This window comes from Lagopus muta, chromosome Z (genome assembly GCF_023343835.1).
Source record: "Lagopus muta isolate bLagMut1 chromosome Z, bLagMut1 primary, whole genome shotgun sequence".
NCBI classification, from domain to species: Eukaryota; Metazoa; Chordata; class Aves; order Galliformes; family Phasianidae; genus Lagopus; species Lagopus muta.
This window is the reverse complement of record NC_064472.1, coordinates 37,418,602-37,433,312: the sequence shown is the minus strand read 5'-3', so window position 1 is coordinate 37,433,312 and position 14,711 is coordinate 37,418,602. Positions and strand designations below refer to the sequence as shown.

The window sequence follows — 14,711 nt, the reverse complement described above, 5'->3', positions numbered from 1 at the left end:
CAATATTTTGAAAGAGTGAGCAGTATTGCCCTAAAAATTCCATCTTCTTGCCAAGTTTTATCTGGTGTAAAATAACTGATGCAAGATTTAAGCTAATGGTTAATTAATTCACTCAATAATAAAATGTTTAATAGTGAATGACTTAGGCTGCTGGAAAAAAAAGGTTGCCCAATCACTGCACTTATTTTGTTCTGGTCAGCACATCTTTTGAAGGTAGAATAGTCAGGATTCTGCAAGGCATATAATGTGATACTACACATCAAAACAATTCTGAAAATGATTTAAATTTAAGAGATGATACATAGATTTAACACAAAATAATTACCAGGTCTCAAAAAATATATATGCATGCTTAAAAGCACATATTCTAAGTTGTTTCTTATCTGGCCTGCTAAGATTTAGTTCTTCTGCTTACAATGACATAAAGCTTGGTGAAAACCCCAACATCATCTGAGGGATGCTGCATCGATACAAACATCAGAGAAAGTGATGATGAGGACTAAGTCTGGAATGAGTCTAAACTAGTACCACCAGAGTCAAGTAGTGTAAGAAGGCCCTCCCACTTGTGCCCTATGCAGCAACTCTGAAAAAGAGAGGCAGCAGCTCTGAAAGTGACTTAGGTTCACACAGTGATGGACATGTAATGTTAACAATGAGGTTTATAGGTCCCAGTGAGACTTACTGTATAAATACAATGGAACTGAGGTGGCAATCACAGATGCACATTTCCAAGCGCATCTGTGCATCTAGCAAAGGCAGGGGAATGTCTGGAGGAGCTCTGTAGTGGTCCTACTGTAGACATTAGTTGTCCGGTCTGGGTACAGGGGCAAAAGACTAATTGAACCAGTGGCTGGTTTTCTCCAAAGTTTTCAGTTTCCCTGAGGATAGCTGGCATAGAAGCACAGAATCATAGAATGATTTGGGTGGGGAGGGATCTTCAAGGTCATGTAGTTCCAACTCCCAGCTACAGGCAAGGACACCTCCCACTAGACCAGGTTGCTCAAAGCCCCATCCAGCCTGGCCTTGAACGCCTTCAGGGAGGGGGCATCCACAACCTCACTGGGATACATGTTCCACTGTCTCACTACCCTCACATTAAAGAATTTCTTCCTAATATCTAAATCTACCCTCTTCCAGTTTAAAGCCATTTCCCCACATCTTGTCATTACATGCCCTTATAAACAGTCCCTCCCCAGCTTTCCTGTAGGCCCCCTACAGACATAGGCGGTGCTAGGAAGGCCATCCCAAGGTCCCCCCAAGAGCCTTTTTTTCTCCAGGCTGAAGAGTGCAGCTCTCTCAGCTTGTTTTCGCAGGGGAGGTGCTCCAACCCTCTGATCCTGTTTGGGCCCTCCTGCTCCAACAGCTTCATATTCTTCTTGTGTTGAGGGTCCCATAACTGGACACAGTACTCCAGGTGGAGTCTCATGAGTGCAGAGTAGGGGGACAGAATCACCTCCCTCGACCTGCTGGTCATGCTTCTCTTGATGCAACCCAGAATATGATTGGCCTTCTGGGCTGCAACAGCATACTGCCAGCTCATTCTGAATCTCTCATCAATCAGCACTCCCAAATCCGTCTCCTCAGGGTTGCTTTCAAGCCATTCTTTGCCCAATGGCAGGGCAGTTTTGTCCAGTAAAGTGAACGACCAGGGGTCTTGAAGCTGAAACGATCTCAACCTATTCTCAAGCTTTCAGTGGGTAAGACACTCAGCTCACTGATGTGGAGCTAGGCCATGGAATGCGAGTGCTCAGTAAGCCACTTTTGGTATGCAGGACTGATGCTATGGAATGAACTGAATGCCAGTTTAAGGTGCTCCATGCTAATGCTCATCAGAGCCCAGAAAAGGTGTTGGTTCACCTAGACAGTCACAGGACAATGACCACAGAAGTCATAACTTGCTAAGGAGTTTATATCAACTCACCTGTCCAGTCAAATAGCCCTGAAAATGGTTGGTGCCACTGCTGGTGGTGTGGAGCCATGAAGGCTACACTGTGACTAGTAGGAGGATTGTTTGGTGGCCTAGAAGTCTGGGGCATCAGCCCTGGTGAAGCCACCACTAGTGCATATCTTGGTGTCAGTAGCAACTATTCAAACAAACTATTAAAGGCCAAAGTGGAGGACAGTTCCATATGAATAGCAGTTGAAGTGGCTCCTGTGCAAAGGGCAGGAACTGGTCCAAAGGTGATGGCCTCTGTTTCCCTCAGCCAACCAAAAGGAAATCGGATTCAGATCTCCCAGACTGGAGTAGGAGAGACAGGTGGCCAGAGTTGCCCAAGCTATCCTGGAGATGCTACTGATAGCCATGGGAAGAGCTCTCTTTTCTTTTCTTTTTTTTTTTTTTTTTTTTTTTTTTTTTTTTGCAAAGGGCTGGACATCCTGGAATATGTTTGTCGCAGTGAGGCGTCCATGCCTTGGACAGCATTGCAAGAAAAAAAAAAGCCAATAAAATATTATTTTGGATGATGATACAAAGCTGGAAGGAGCAGCTGACACATCAGAAGGCTGTGCTGCCATTCAGCAAGACAGGCTGAAAAGTTGAGCACAGAGAAACTTTACGAGATTCATCGAGGGCGTACAGTCCTATACCTGGGCAGTAATAACCACACGAATATGTAAAGATAGGGGCTGACCTGACCTACCAGAAAGGACAAGGACCTGGGTGTCCCGGTGAATATCAGGCTGACCAAGAAGGCACAAGAGTATAAACAGCATGTTGAGGGAGGTTATCCTCCCCTGCTACTTTGCCCTTTGGGAGGGCTATATCTGAAGTACTGTGTCCAGTTCTGGGATCTTCAGTTCAAGAAAGACTGGGAACTACTGGGGAGATACCGGTCAAGGCCTACAGGGATGATTAGGGGCCTAGAAGAGTATCTCTTATATGAAAAAAGGCTCAGACCTGGGAGAATTCAGCCTGGAGAAGAGAAGACTGAGAGGGGATTTTGGCAATGCTTACAGGAATCTTAAAGGCAGGTGTCAGATGGATGGGATCAGGGTCTTCAGTGGTGCCCAATAACAGGACAAGGGACAACAGGCACAAACTGAAACACAGGAAGTTTTGATGAACATGAAGAAAAACTTCTTTACTGTAAAGTTGACGGAGCACTGGAATGAACTGCCCAGAGAGGTTGTGGAATCTCCTTCTTTGGGGAGAAAACCTGCTGGTGCTTTCCTGTGCAACAAATTGTAGGAACATGCTTTAACAGAGGCACTGAACTAGATGATCTCCACAGGTCCCTTCCAAGACCTACAATTCTTTGATTCTGTGATTCTGTTCCTAAGAAAACATGCTTTGCACAGAATGATGCAAGAAGCTTAACTTCATTTATAAAAACAGAACTGATTGTGCTATTCAGTCTGAAAGAAGGATGTCAAACGCCTGGAAATTGAAGCTAGCTAGAGATCAGACAGCAAAGTTTTTAAACGATTATGCATAATTAGGACTACTTACTCTAGACCTGACTGGATATTTTGTACTTTAAGGAAAGATTAAGCATATTTGTAAAAATTACTGATCAACTGACCATAACTACTGCATTTGAAGGAATCAGGGAAGTTCTACAGACTTGGCTATGCAAGAAGTCAGACTTGGAGAGTCACAATGGTTTCTGTTGACTTTACATAATATTAGTCTCACTTACAAGTACATAAGTTGGTGAAGGTCTTTTAAGGGACAGTAAAAGGAATTTAGTCACAGAAGTGAGGACTGCTAGGAAACTGAGTAATTCTTTTATTATTTATCAAGTAGAAAAAGAAACATGCCAGGAACAGAAGATAAGGTTTCTGTGGAGAGAAGTGAGTAAAGAACAGAAAAATTACTGGAACGAAGAGGTACCTCAGAATAAGTTTAAGACAAAAATTAGATCATCTGAAAATAAGGAAGAATCCAAGAAAGCATGGCCAGCATCCCAGAATCCTGAAAGACAAAGCAGACACTAATAAAAAAATAGCTGCAAGAATTTTAACTCTTCACTGACACTGAGAGGTATTTGCAAACAACCAAAAGAAGGTAATGTTAGACCAACACTTCAGACAACATCTGAGGGGAAAAAGAAAAAACAAAAAAAAGTCCACCTCATTTTATAGGTATAAAGAAATGAAAATGTACACTATTCACTGTAATTAATAAGCTAGGAAGAAGACAATACCCAAAAAACTAATTAATAGTTAGATAAGTATATTGAAGACGCTGAATTTGAAAAAGCAGGTAATATTAACAAACCTGGTTAATAGTAATACAAGGGTTTAAAAGTCTGAAAGGAGCAATATACTGATCACTGAAAAGTATATCTAATGCATTCAATATTTAAAATGCAAATTTATCATACTGTACAAATTCTGATGTTATCGATAGTACATCAAACAAAATTAAAACAACTTCTGAGTTTCCATCCAAGACTAGAACATAACTGAAAATGGATGCACAGCCCGTGCAGGAATGGGATGACAAGCAGCACAGGAAAGAAGAGCAATCTTGCTCACAATATACCAGCTACTAGGAATAGGTAGCAATTTGAACAACCTATGTGCAGTCTTCAGTTTTCATACAATAATAAGCACATAAAGCTATCAGTACTCCCTAACAGCAACCAAAGGAGGTTTATGAAGAGGGTGAAGGGTCTAGAGGACAAGATGTACAAGGCTCAAGTTCTGGGTGTGTTCAGCCCAGAGCAGGGCAGGCTGAGGGGAGGCCTGATGGCTGCTCCCTGTGAGGACAGGGAGTGGAGGGGCAGCGCTGAGCTCTGCTCTGTGTGACAGCAACAGAGCCCGAGGAAACGGCATGGAGCTGCATCAGGGCAGGAGCAGCTGTGGGTTAGGGACAGGTTCTGCACCACAGGCTGGCCAAACATTGGTACAGACTTCCGAAGGCTGTAGTCATGGCACCAAGCTGCAGGTGTTCAAGAAGTTCTTAGACAGTGCTCTCAGAAACATGGTTTGATTTTGGATGGTCCTTGTGGAAACAGGATCTGCAGTTGATATTTGTGGGTCCCTTACAACTCAGGTCATTCTACAACTCTGTGGTTCTATACTTCTAATAATTGAGTGTCCATGAAAGTAAAAGAGGAATGATGCTGTATCCAAAGAAATCTGAGAAAACAGGCAGGCAGGTAAGAATACCTACGAATAATATGTATGTTATACATATGTATGTATCCACATGAGATTGAAAAACTAATGATAAATGGATTAAAAAGAAAAAGAAAGGAGGGTGTGTTCTCAGGCCTATTGAACTTCTAGATATTAGTAATGAAACAAATTATTTTGGTGGCAATGGCAATAGGATTCTTGAAAGCACCACTGAGAGCTGGCAGCAAATAACTGAGTGGAAAAGTCTACTATGAACCAGATATACCTGCACTGCTTCAGGCTGCAACTTACTGCTTGCTTTCAAACAACCAGATATGGAACTGAAAGTATGGTGACAGTCACCACCTAAAGTACTGGATGAAGTCAGATTTTCCACATGTATTTTTTTCCTAAAGCAACCTATTATTTAGTGTAAATCAGCTACTTCTCTTTCCCTTCCTACAAAGTCACCACGCAACATATAGATCAGTATGCAACAAAACAAAAATAAAAGACGTACTATTTTCCTGTCGTAGGATTCTCCACTGCTGTATGTTGTAGCTAGTGTGGAGGCACATTCTTCCAGGTACCATGGCTTCTTCCCGCTTTCAGCTGTGCTGCTTATGGAGATAGTGTAGATGCTATTGGTGTAGCCATCACAGGAGCAGTGGTCTCGACTCCTTCCACCATTTCCAGATGCCCAAACAAAAACTGAGCCTAATCCTCTTCGTCCCTGTTTGGAAAGAACACAACAGATTCGAATAATAATTCTTCCCCCTCACGCGTTTAATAAGCAAGCATTTGTACACAAAATCTACCTGATATGAGAAAGACAATAAAACAAGCTTTCTCACTGAGACAAACCTGAAATAAGAACATGATTTAGCAGAGTTTGGAATTAGACATAAATATAATTCAGAAAATGAGTAGGATGTACACAGCTTTAGAAACATTTCTACAGTGCCTATTTGTTGCTCCACATGTATTTTGTCCTGCCTTACTAAGAAAGACATGCTGCAAACTCAGAGAAAACATTGACATATGCTGAGTTGAAACAGGAAAAGAAATAGCATACTTGTAAGTAAAACTCTTCGTAATTCACGCTACTTTTGGTCTATTAACTCTTCTACCTTTTTCTGTCTTCCTGGATTGCCAGAGGCATTAAATACTATTTGTGTAGCACTCGATACTGGCAAACCACAGTTTCATGGTTTCATAGACACTCTAAATCATGACACTCTAAATCACAGAATCACAGAACTTATGAAGTGGGAAAGGACCTCAGGTCATTTAGTCCAATTAATCTAGTCCACTGTAAATACTAAGTGCAAAACACAGTATTTGAACAAAAACTGACAAGAAGATCTGTACAAATCAAACACTAATGCATTAGCTCAGTGAGATATTTTATGCATATGAATAGTTAAACAACTACTTAGGAATATTTGTAATTTGAAATGAGGGCTTAATGTAGGTAACCTCATATTGACATTTTATTAATATGGCAAAGTTATGTAGGGTCCAAATGAATCAAAGCATATTTTCAGTGATGCTGGCAATCTTAAATAGGCATTGATGTTAAAAGTGCAAATAGTAATCTACTTTGCTGATTCATGGCAACTGAAAATTCCCATGACTGACACAGGTCATGTAAATTGAAATTTTCCTGGTTTATATTTGTACATTTTATGCTGGTGAATTAAATTCAGATTCATGCAACTTTATGATCTCCTTTAATTATCAGCAGCCACTGTCTGGAAGCATAAAATTCAGGTAGGAATGCTCAACAAAGTTTTAACTTGTCTTTGATTAGGCTACATACTGCCACCTTCTTTCATAGGACATTCTCTCAAACAAAGGAATATCCTTCTAAGTAATAATTAAAGTAACATTTTCATTTATGCTTCATTTCTCTTAACATACCACGTAATATCTACCTGCGTTCTGTAAGAGCTAGGCCCATCTCTGTGCATGATATTTATGGCATAAAACATCACTTCTTGTGCAAGAATTAATCACTTGGTCATGTAAGGAGCATTCATTTGTTTTTCTAGACAGAGTGCAATTGCTTACCACAAATAACATAAAGACAGGTGTAGGACATCTACGAGATCAACCTTAAACAATCAACAATTCAGAGATTCATTTAATCCAGATTCACAGAGGGGTTTCATTATGGCATTTTGTGTTGAGAACCTACATCAGTGTAAGACAAAACCCCCTCACAGTTCACACCATCCGAGCTTGAGTTCTCAACTGTTGATGAATTCCATTTTGTGAGTTTAATAAAAGTAAAGTACCTGGAAAGACTCTTCTCTCTAGCAAAATATGTTAAATATCAAATTCTCCTGGCTAGTGTTTACATAAAGTTATGTCTCTAAAATGCAACTTCTCATTAAAAAAACATTTCAAGCAGAGAAAAAAATTCCAGGGTGCCAAGTTAAATGTATTATGAAATCCACATTCTCTAGACAATATCAGCCTGACCAGCTGAGAAGTGTAACTATTTCAACTTCTTTCTTTTCCTTTAGTTGATCCTAGCTACTACACAAATAAAATGATGCAAAATAGCACCATTTTTATTGTTTTAATGAGAAGTTTCCTAAAGTGTTCTATTCCTATAGCTCCGTTTTCCCACATTATGAACCCTTGACAAATCAAAACCCATTTTGGTTTGGGGTTCTTGTTCTGACTCCACTTTTTAGACGGAAGATTTTGATTCAAAACTATCCAAAGTCAGTGGTATGTGCTTTGCAACTTCACAGGGCAGGAACCAGTTTACTGGTTCTTTCTCTTTCATTCTGCTGTCTAGTCATCTCCCTTTTTATATCTTTACTTCATTTAATCTGACAAAACAGAATATGACGAGGAAGTGCTTATGAAGCAAAGACATCACAGAATTCCTCACCAGTGTGGAAAAAATTGCACCCATTGCTATTCACTGCCATTTGGTGAATGTTTCTGGAGACTAAACAGTGGATGTGAGCATGATAAGGTGGTGGGTGGTGCGTTTCAGCAGTAGTGACAGTGACAGTGCATCACATCTACAGTGCAGATCTTTGCAAGTACAGAATGCAGGCTCCTGTTCATCGCTGTTAAGAATGCATGGCTAATGGTGGTGACTGTGTTGAAAACTAGTGTTTTGTAGCTGCAGATTTGCTCTATCAAACACTATTATTGTGCTCTTTGTATTTGTTGCAATTTCCATGGAAATAAAACAGGAGGCAATACTTCTGGAGCAACCTACGTATTATCACAGCAGGTCAGGGAGACAGAAATTAGGGCCCTCTGTGTATCTGTGGAGAATGGAAAGGAGGGTTTTACTACAGATACGCTGCTGTTTCTCTACACTTTTATCTGTTCCTTCTTGATTTTTACTGGTTTGCTTCAGATTGCTCCCATCGTCTCTTGCAATTAGCTAACACTTTCCAGCAGTATTTTATTATTTGCTTTCATCTTGTCACTTCAACAGTAATTCTGGCTCGTCTGTCAATTGTGACATTCATTCTGGGGGTCATATAAAGATTCTTGTCTTGACCTATGCTGCTCTTAAAAACCAACTTCTGTCTTGTACAAACCAGTGATGTAATACATGGACAAGCAGGCAGAGTAGATACTGCAAAGCATATCACACAGACACACAGGACTAGTCAAAACATTTCATCAAAATGTTCTGGTGAATTTTTTTTGTCTCCTGAAGAATTTTACATTGTCTCTTTCTTATGCTTTTCCTTTTAACACAGTATTATGCAGCTATGTTTGGCCTACTTGGTACCCCACTGGCAGCACACAGTAAACCACCAGTATGACCAGTGAAGAAATGAGAGCTGGAAGCTATTTTCTTATTTTCTCTAAAAGTCTATCTCACACATTTTGTAAAAAATAATATAAGATACAAAAATGAATACATTTATGCATAGAAGGAGAAGACAAAAAATCTACCAATAATAGTCCACCTTTTTTTTTCTTTTTCTTTTTTTTTTTTCTTTCTTTCCCCCATCAAAGTCATCTGTTCTGGCTGATAAGTCTGTAGACAAAAGTATAACATGACTTGTCCTTCTCATGCAAAGAAAACCATTTCACAGCAGGGTAGGGCTGCAGTTTGTGTGAATTTTGCAGAAGCTGAGTTATTAGCTTCTCCAAACAGAGAATGTGTCCATACTTCTTTAGACACATACTTCTGCTACTGTACTTATCATGAAAAATGAGCTGCAGAAAATGATACACAAGTACATTTTGGGGAACAAAATATAGCCTCATTGCTATATGATGTTAGAAATTCTGCAATGCAGTATTTAAAAATAATATACACTTGTTTTTTTGAACAACTGATAACATGTATTTCTTACACACAAATGTCTCCTGTGAACATATTAGGTATCAACATCTCTGTCATTGCCATAAAAAGTAAGTACCAGGTTCACTGACTAATGGAAAAGAGTATTTACTAACACACAGAAAGAAAGAATCATCATTCCCTAGCACACTGCAATACTGAACATCTTTTCACAGAAAACAGCATTACCTACAACGTAGAAAACATGCAAAATATCTTGCTCCTACAAGGCATTTGGCAAAGCGAACGGCAACCTCCTCAAATCTAAATTTGACCTGACCAAAATAATACATCAAGTAAATAAGTTCTGGTTTACATTTACTGTCTATTGTTAAGCTGCAATTGGTTTCCTCCTTCTCCATGTTTCTAAATACCCCACTTTAATTCAATAGACCCAGTCATGCTCAGGAAATTATAAACTTCCTACTAACTACACCAAACAAGTAATTAGAGCAACAACATCAGCTGTCCTACTGTATGTGAATGCATTTCCCAATTGGTCTCCTTTCGATACATGAAGTTAAATAACATTTGGACTGTGTTACAAAGTTAAGATAAACATACATGCAAGGCACTCTGCAGCTTTTACTGTTTATCTAAATCTATCATCTGTCATCTGCCAGATGCCCAAGGGTGTCAAGATGAAAAGTCAAGCCTTAAGCTGCCAAAGAAGCCATGTGTCATTTATTACTGAAAAGCAAAGGTGCATTTACAGACCATATGGGTACAACTTGGATGAAACTAATACAGTTAGAGAGTTACGGCAGAGGTATGGACGAGGGTGGAAAGGGTGCAGAGCAAAACACACTCAGTGCTTCTCCCATGTTGTTAAAAACCGCCTCTCCCCTTAAGCCATGTTGTGTCTGCTCTGTAATTTGCAGTGGTAGCTACCAACTCCCTCCTACAGACTCTGCAAGGTCTGTAACTGCACTTTTGCATTTCAGTGAACCAGACCATTATGAAATGGTCTCCTTTTGTTTTGTCTGCTCTCTTACATTGCTTAAAATGCCAGATGACTAAAAAAAATAAAAATAAAAATCACATGCTCCATTTTGAAATGAAGTGTTTCACTGACATCTAAGACTTGCTACTGACCTACTGACTCAGTCCAATTTTCTAGTACATTTCTTGGGCAATGTTAGTGTTCTCCACACGCAGCTGACTGTAAATGAAATGGACTCATGTCATTGATAAAAAGAGCCCAAGGCAAAGACTGCACCTGTAAAAGCACAGCCCAAGAACCGTGGGGCATTCCCATTTTTTTTCTGCTAGTACCTCCTTTTCCTTGGTCAGCAAGCTGCAAGGGGGGTAAAGTGATACAAAAGCTTTTTTTTTCTTTTTTTCTTTTTTTTTTTCTTTTTTTCTTTTTTTTCCAATTCAACAGCATGGAAGGGTTAGTCTGCCAAGAACCAGAGCCAGTATGAACATTTTTGTAATGACATCTGCAGAATTTCCTAACACTATTAAAAGAACATCCACCGCTCCAAGTGCATGTGTTAGTATATGTATGTGTGTATACCTATAAAACACATCTCTCTGACTGAATGCCTTACTGGTCCTGGCATGTACCACTGCAAGATAGAGGCCTTCACACTTCAGTCTAAGGACAACCAGCAGGCCACATATTTGCAAGTTGCTTCCAGCACGCTTCCATCTAATAAAAACAGTTTCCATCTACAAGCTGCAGTTTCAGCCAGTAGAGCAAGATTTATTCACACTGTTTTACAGAGTTTAGACTGGCCATTCATTCACTACTTTACAAGTCAAGCTGCCTTAATCCAGCTTTCAGAATCTGATGTTTTCCTGCCCACGATGTAGGACACGAACCCCATCAGCCCTCCCTGTTATACGGTAAGTTTTGCAGTCTTTGTGGAAGTGATCTAATTTACCAGTGCAGAAGAAGGTAAGTCAAAAGGAGCGGGAAATGCATAGGACAGAACTGCTGAACTCAGAGTAATCAGAGGCACAGGGGCTGCAGCCAGTGAGAGGTAAATTGGCAGCAGTATGCTAGAAATCCCACATTCACAAGCACAAAACACATAATGGAAATAAAAAATGAAGAGAACCTTATCCACGGCTAGCGTCTAAACATTTAATTTCCTCTGTTCTCAGTAATATTGTTCTACAATTACTTAATGCTTCCAATAACAAAAAACTACTGCTGGGAAGTGAGATTGATCCTGATGTGGGAGCACAAAGAAGTAAGCCCACAGTAAGAACTCTTCCTTAAAGATGAATTCCTTAAGTGGAAATGCTTGTAACTGAAGTTCTAGAACACAGGTCAATTCTCTGAGGACCTGAAAAATCCAAGTATGCATGCATGGTTTTGAGTGCAGTCACTATAGGGATAGGCACCACAGAACACGGCATCCTGAGAAATGCCTTGTAAGAGACAGTATTTCTTTGCTGCCAGCTTCCACGGGTTTCTGCACAGTCTGGGAGCTGGATGCCACTGCCCTGCGTAGAGTCAAAGTACTGCCAATCTGCTGAGTGGCAACATTTTTCTGTTGAGAAGCTGCATCTCCCAGCTCCCGCTGAGTTTCTACCAGCACACTTAACCTCTAATTTGGAAATGAAAAATACAGTCTGGCACACCACACTTAAAAACTATCTGGCTCTTCTGTAGTCTGCAAAGCACTCTCACTCTGAAGCAGGCATCTCTCCAATGGAGATAACAGCAAGCTGAGAGCCCTAGGCAAAAACTTTGAAGTCCTATCAAAAGACAATCAAACAGACTATTTCTTATTCCTTTTATTTGATAGCCTCTCTGGCTATCAAGAAGAAGAAAAAAAAAAAAACAGCAAACAAACCATAAACAAAAGGAGAAAAATTGGAGGCCGTGAATTCTGCTAACGTATGCATACTTTCAGGAAAATTCACATTTGGATATCAGTTCATTAAAAATGTATTCCTATAATCTCTATGACAGTATGAGTGGTAAACCTAACAGGTGTACATAAATAAAAATGCACATTTGAGGAAATGCTTAAAAGCTAAGTCCCATGTTTGTGTACTAGCATTCCTGTTTTTATTGTTTGAGAAACTAGAAAGCTGGGGAAGAATTTCCTAGTGCTGGAACAAGTGCTACATATACCATGCAAAAGTCTATCACTTAAAAAAAGAAGCAATTAACTTGTTGAAAAGGTAAGTTGTTGCTAGTGCAATTAAACCTGTTGAATACTTCTAAACCAACTTTTTTATATAGAAAAGAAAAAAAATAGTCACAACAAAATGTATTTTGTTAGCTAACATGATTTGACACTTTTACGATGCTGAAGCACAAAAATACTTCAATGTGTGCACTAAAGGAGAATGTACTGAATAACCTCAAGCATCTAAGCAATAACACAGTAATTATTGGGATATATCAGTGGTACATTGCAACATGTATCCTTGCATGTCATGGATTTTTTATTTTACTCTTCACTAGAACAACAGCTTAAACAGCTCCAAGTTATTCCCCACAGAGCTATAATTAGTGCTTAAAGTGCAACCAAAAGAAGTGTTGGCTGAAACCTGAAATCTGAACCTGTGGAATGTTGGAATGAATTTCCCATTTTCCTAAACAAAATAGAGCCAGCTACAAGGCTGCATGAATCACAGTCCTGGTTTAAGCTATCTCTCCTTATCATTATTACTATTATTGTTGCTGATACTGTTACTGAGGTAAAGCAGATTGCATACTGTAAACACCTGTGATCAAACGAGCTACGTTTTCCAGAATTTCTGTTACATGGGGAGTCTCTAGTTAATGACAGGGAGAATTGTTTCTACATGTAAAGCCAAAGAATAGGCACCATGTAAGAAAGGTACCTGTGTTAGGACTGGATAAGGGATAGATCTCACAGGCAAACACTCAATCATGGAGACAGCTCAGGCAGTTCTTGCTACCTTTACACCGCCATGTGATTACACTCTCTAGAGAGGAGGCTATGCTTATCAAATCCACATAACTGTTGTTTCAATTATTACTTCAGCTTTCCCTTATAGAAGATTTCAGGCTATCAAGACATCTACTGAACTTTCAAGGCATTTTCTGGAAATATAGTTCTTTTAAATAGGTGAACAGAAAATAAAGCTGTATCATGCCTACCTCTGTAGTCTGAGGACTGTAGGATTTGGGCAGTTTCCTTCCTAGTAGCATTTCTTTAGAAAGAAGAAAGAAACTCAGTGCATAGTTATTGCCCTTATGATTTTGTGCCTTAAACTTATGTCAAATTCTACACACACACACACAAAATATGTATGTTTTCCCACATGACTCACAGAATTGCATAGATTTTGCTGTTGTTCAAGTCTTCAGAAGTAGGTTAGGGAAAGGAATAAGCCATCTGCTCACATAAGATAACTAGTTTAACATTTCACAACGCATGAAATTTCATGTGCACTCTTTGAAATGCACATACTTCAAGTGTATGGAAAGAGATTCATTTTGCCAAAGCTGCTCTTGAGTATTGGCATTCAAACCATGATTTATCTCACACTGTGAATGGTGTGGGTTTTTATGTTCAGCTGCATCACCTGTTTCAGGTAGAGCATGCAAACCAGAGGCCACTTTGCACAACTAGTCCAAAAGCAGTAATGCTGTTCTGGCTTGCTACAACAGTTTCCATACATGTGTGAGAATGGATGAGGTAACTAAACAGTTTTGGTTTCCAGTACACTTTGTGACATTGTAAGGAAACTGGACATTTTGAGGTATATTTTCCTGTAACTTTCATTCCAAATTTTCCTGCCCTTTAGGACATGCATATTCCAGTGAATGTAATGTAAGAACATTCCTGGTACATTATTTCTTTTTTTGCATATTCTTTTTTCATACTACACACACTGACTATCTGTAAGAAACCTACTTCCTATGCAAAGCAAAGGAGAGGAATTTTAAGATTAGTTTTGTTTGTGTACTTCTAAATGAAAATAAAATGCATAATCTCATAATTCACCCAGGTATTACTGAGCACAAACTGTTTAATTTACTGGAAAGCAGTATCACTAACTCTGCATTGACTGAATGCTGGAAGTTGCCAACTAGGTGCAAAGTAGCTAGTTCAAAGAATTATAATTGGCTTAATGATGTGCTGAGCTTGTCACTTAACCTGATTTTGCTGGGTAATCTCAGTTTGGAGAAAACTAAATCACATCAAGTATGAGCACTCCTTGCAAAAGCACTGAAGTATACTAATGTATACACATGAGCCACATGTAATGAAATGAAGTCTGTAGGTAACACATAGACGATGAACAAATTCTTGGAAAGCAGTGACTCTGAAAGGGAGCTTAGGGTCATGGCAGATAACCAATTGGCTTTGAG

At 39.5% G+C, this 14,711-nt stretch overlaps 1 protein-coding gene across 4 annotated transcripts in view; it reads right to left on the bottom strand.

The window, feature by feature from the left end:
- PCSK5 (proprotein convertase subtilisin/kexin type 5) overlaps positions 1-14,711 on the bottom strand; it is a 264,954-nt gene that overhangs the window by 136,862 nt on the left and 113,381 nt on the right. For all 4 annotated transcript variants that reach the window (XM_048930511.1, XM_048930515.1, XM_048930513.1 and 1 more), the window contains exon 8: positions 5,585-5,797. In XM_048930511.1, coding sequence (XP_048786468.1) covers positions 5,585-5,797 — 213 coding nt within the window. The remainder of the gene's footprint in view (positions 1-5,584; positions 5,798-14,711) is intronic.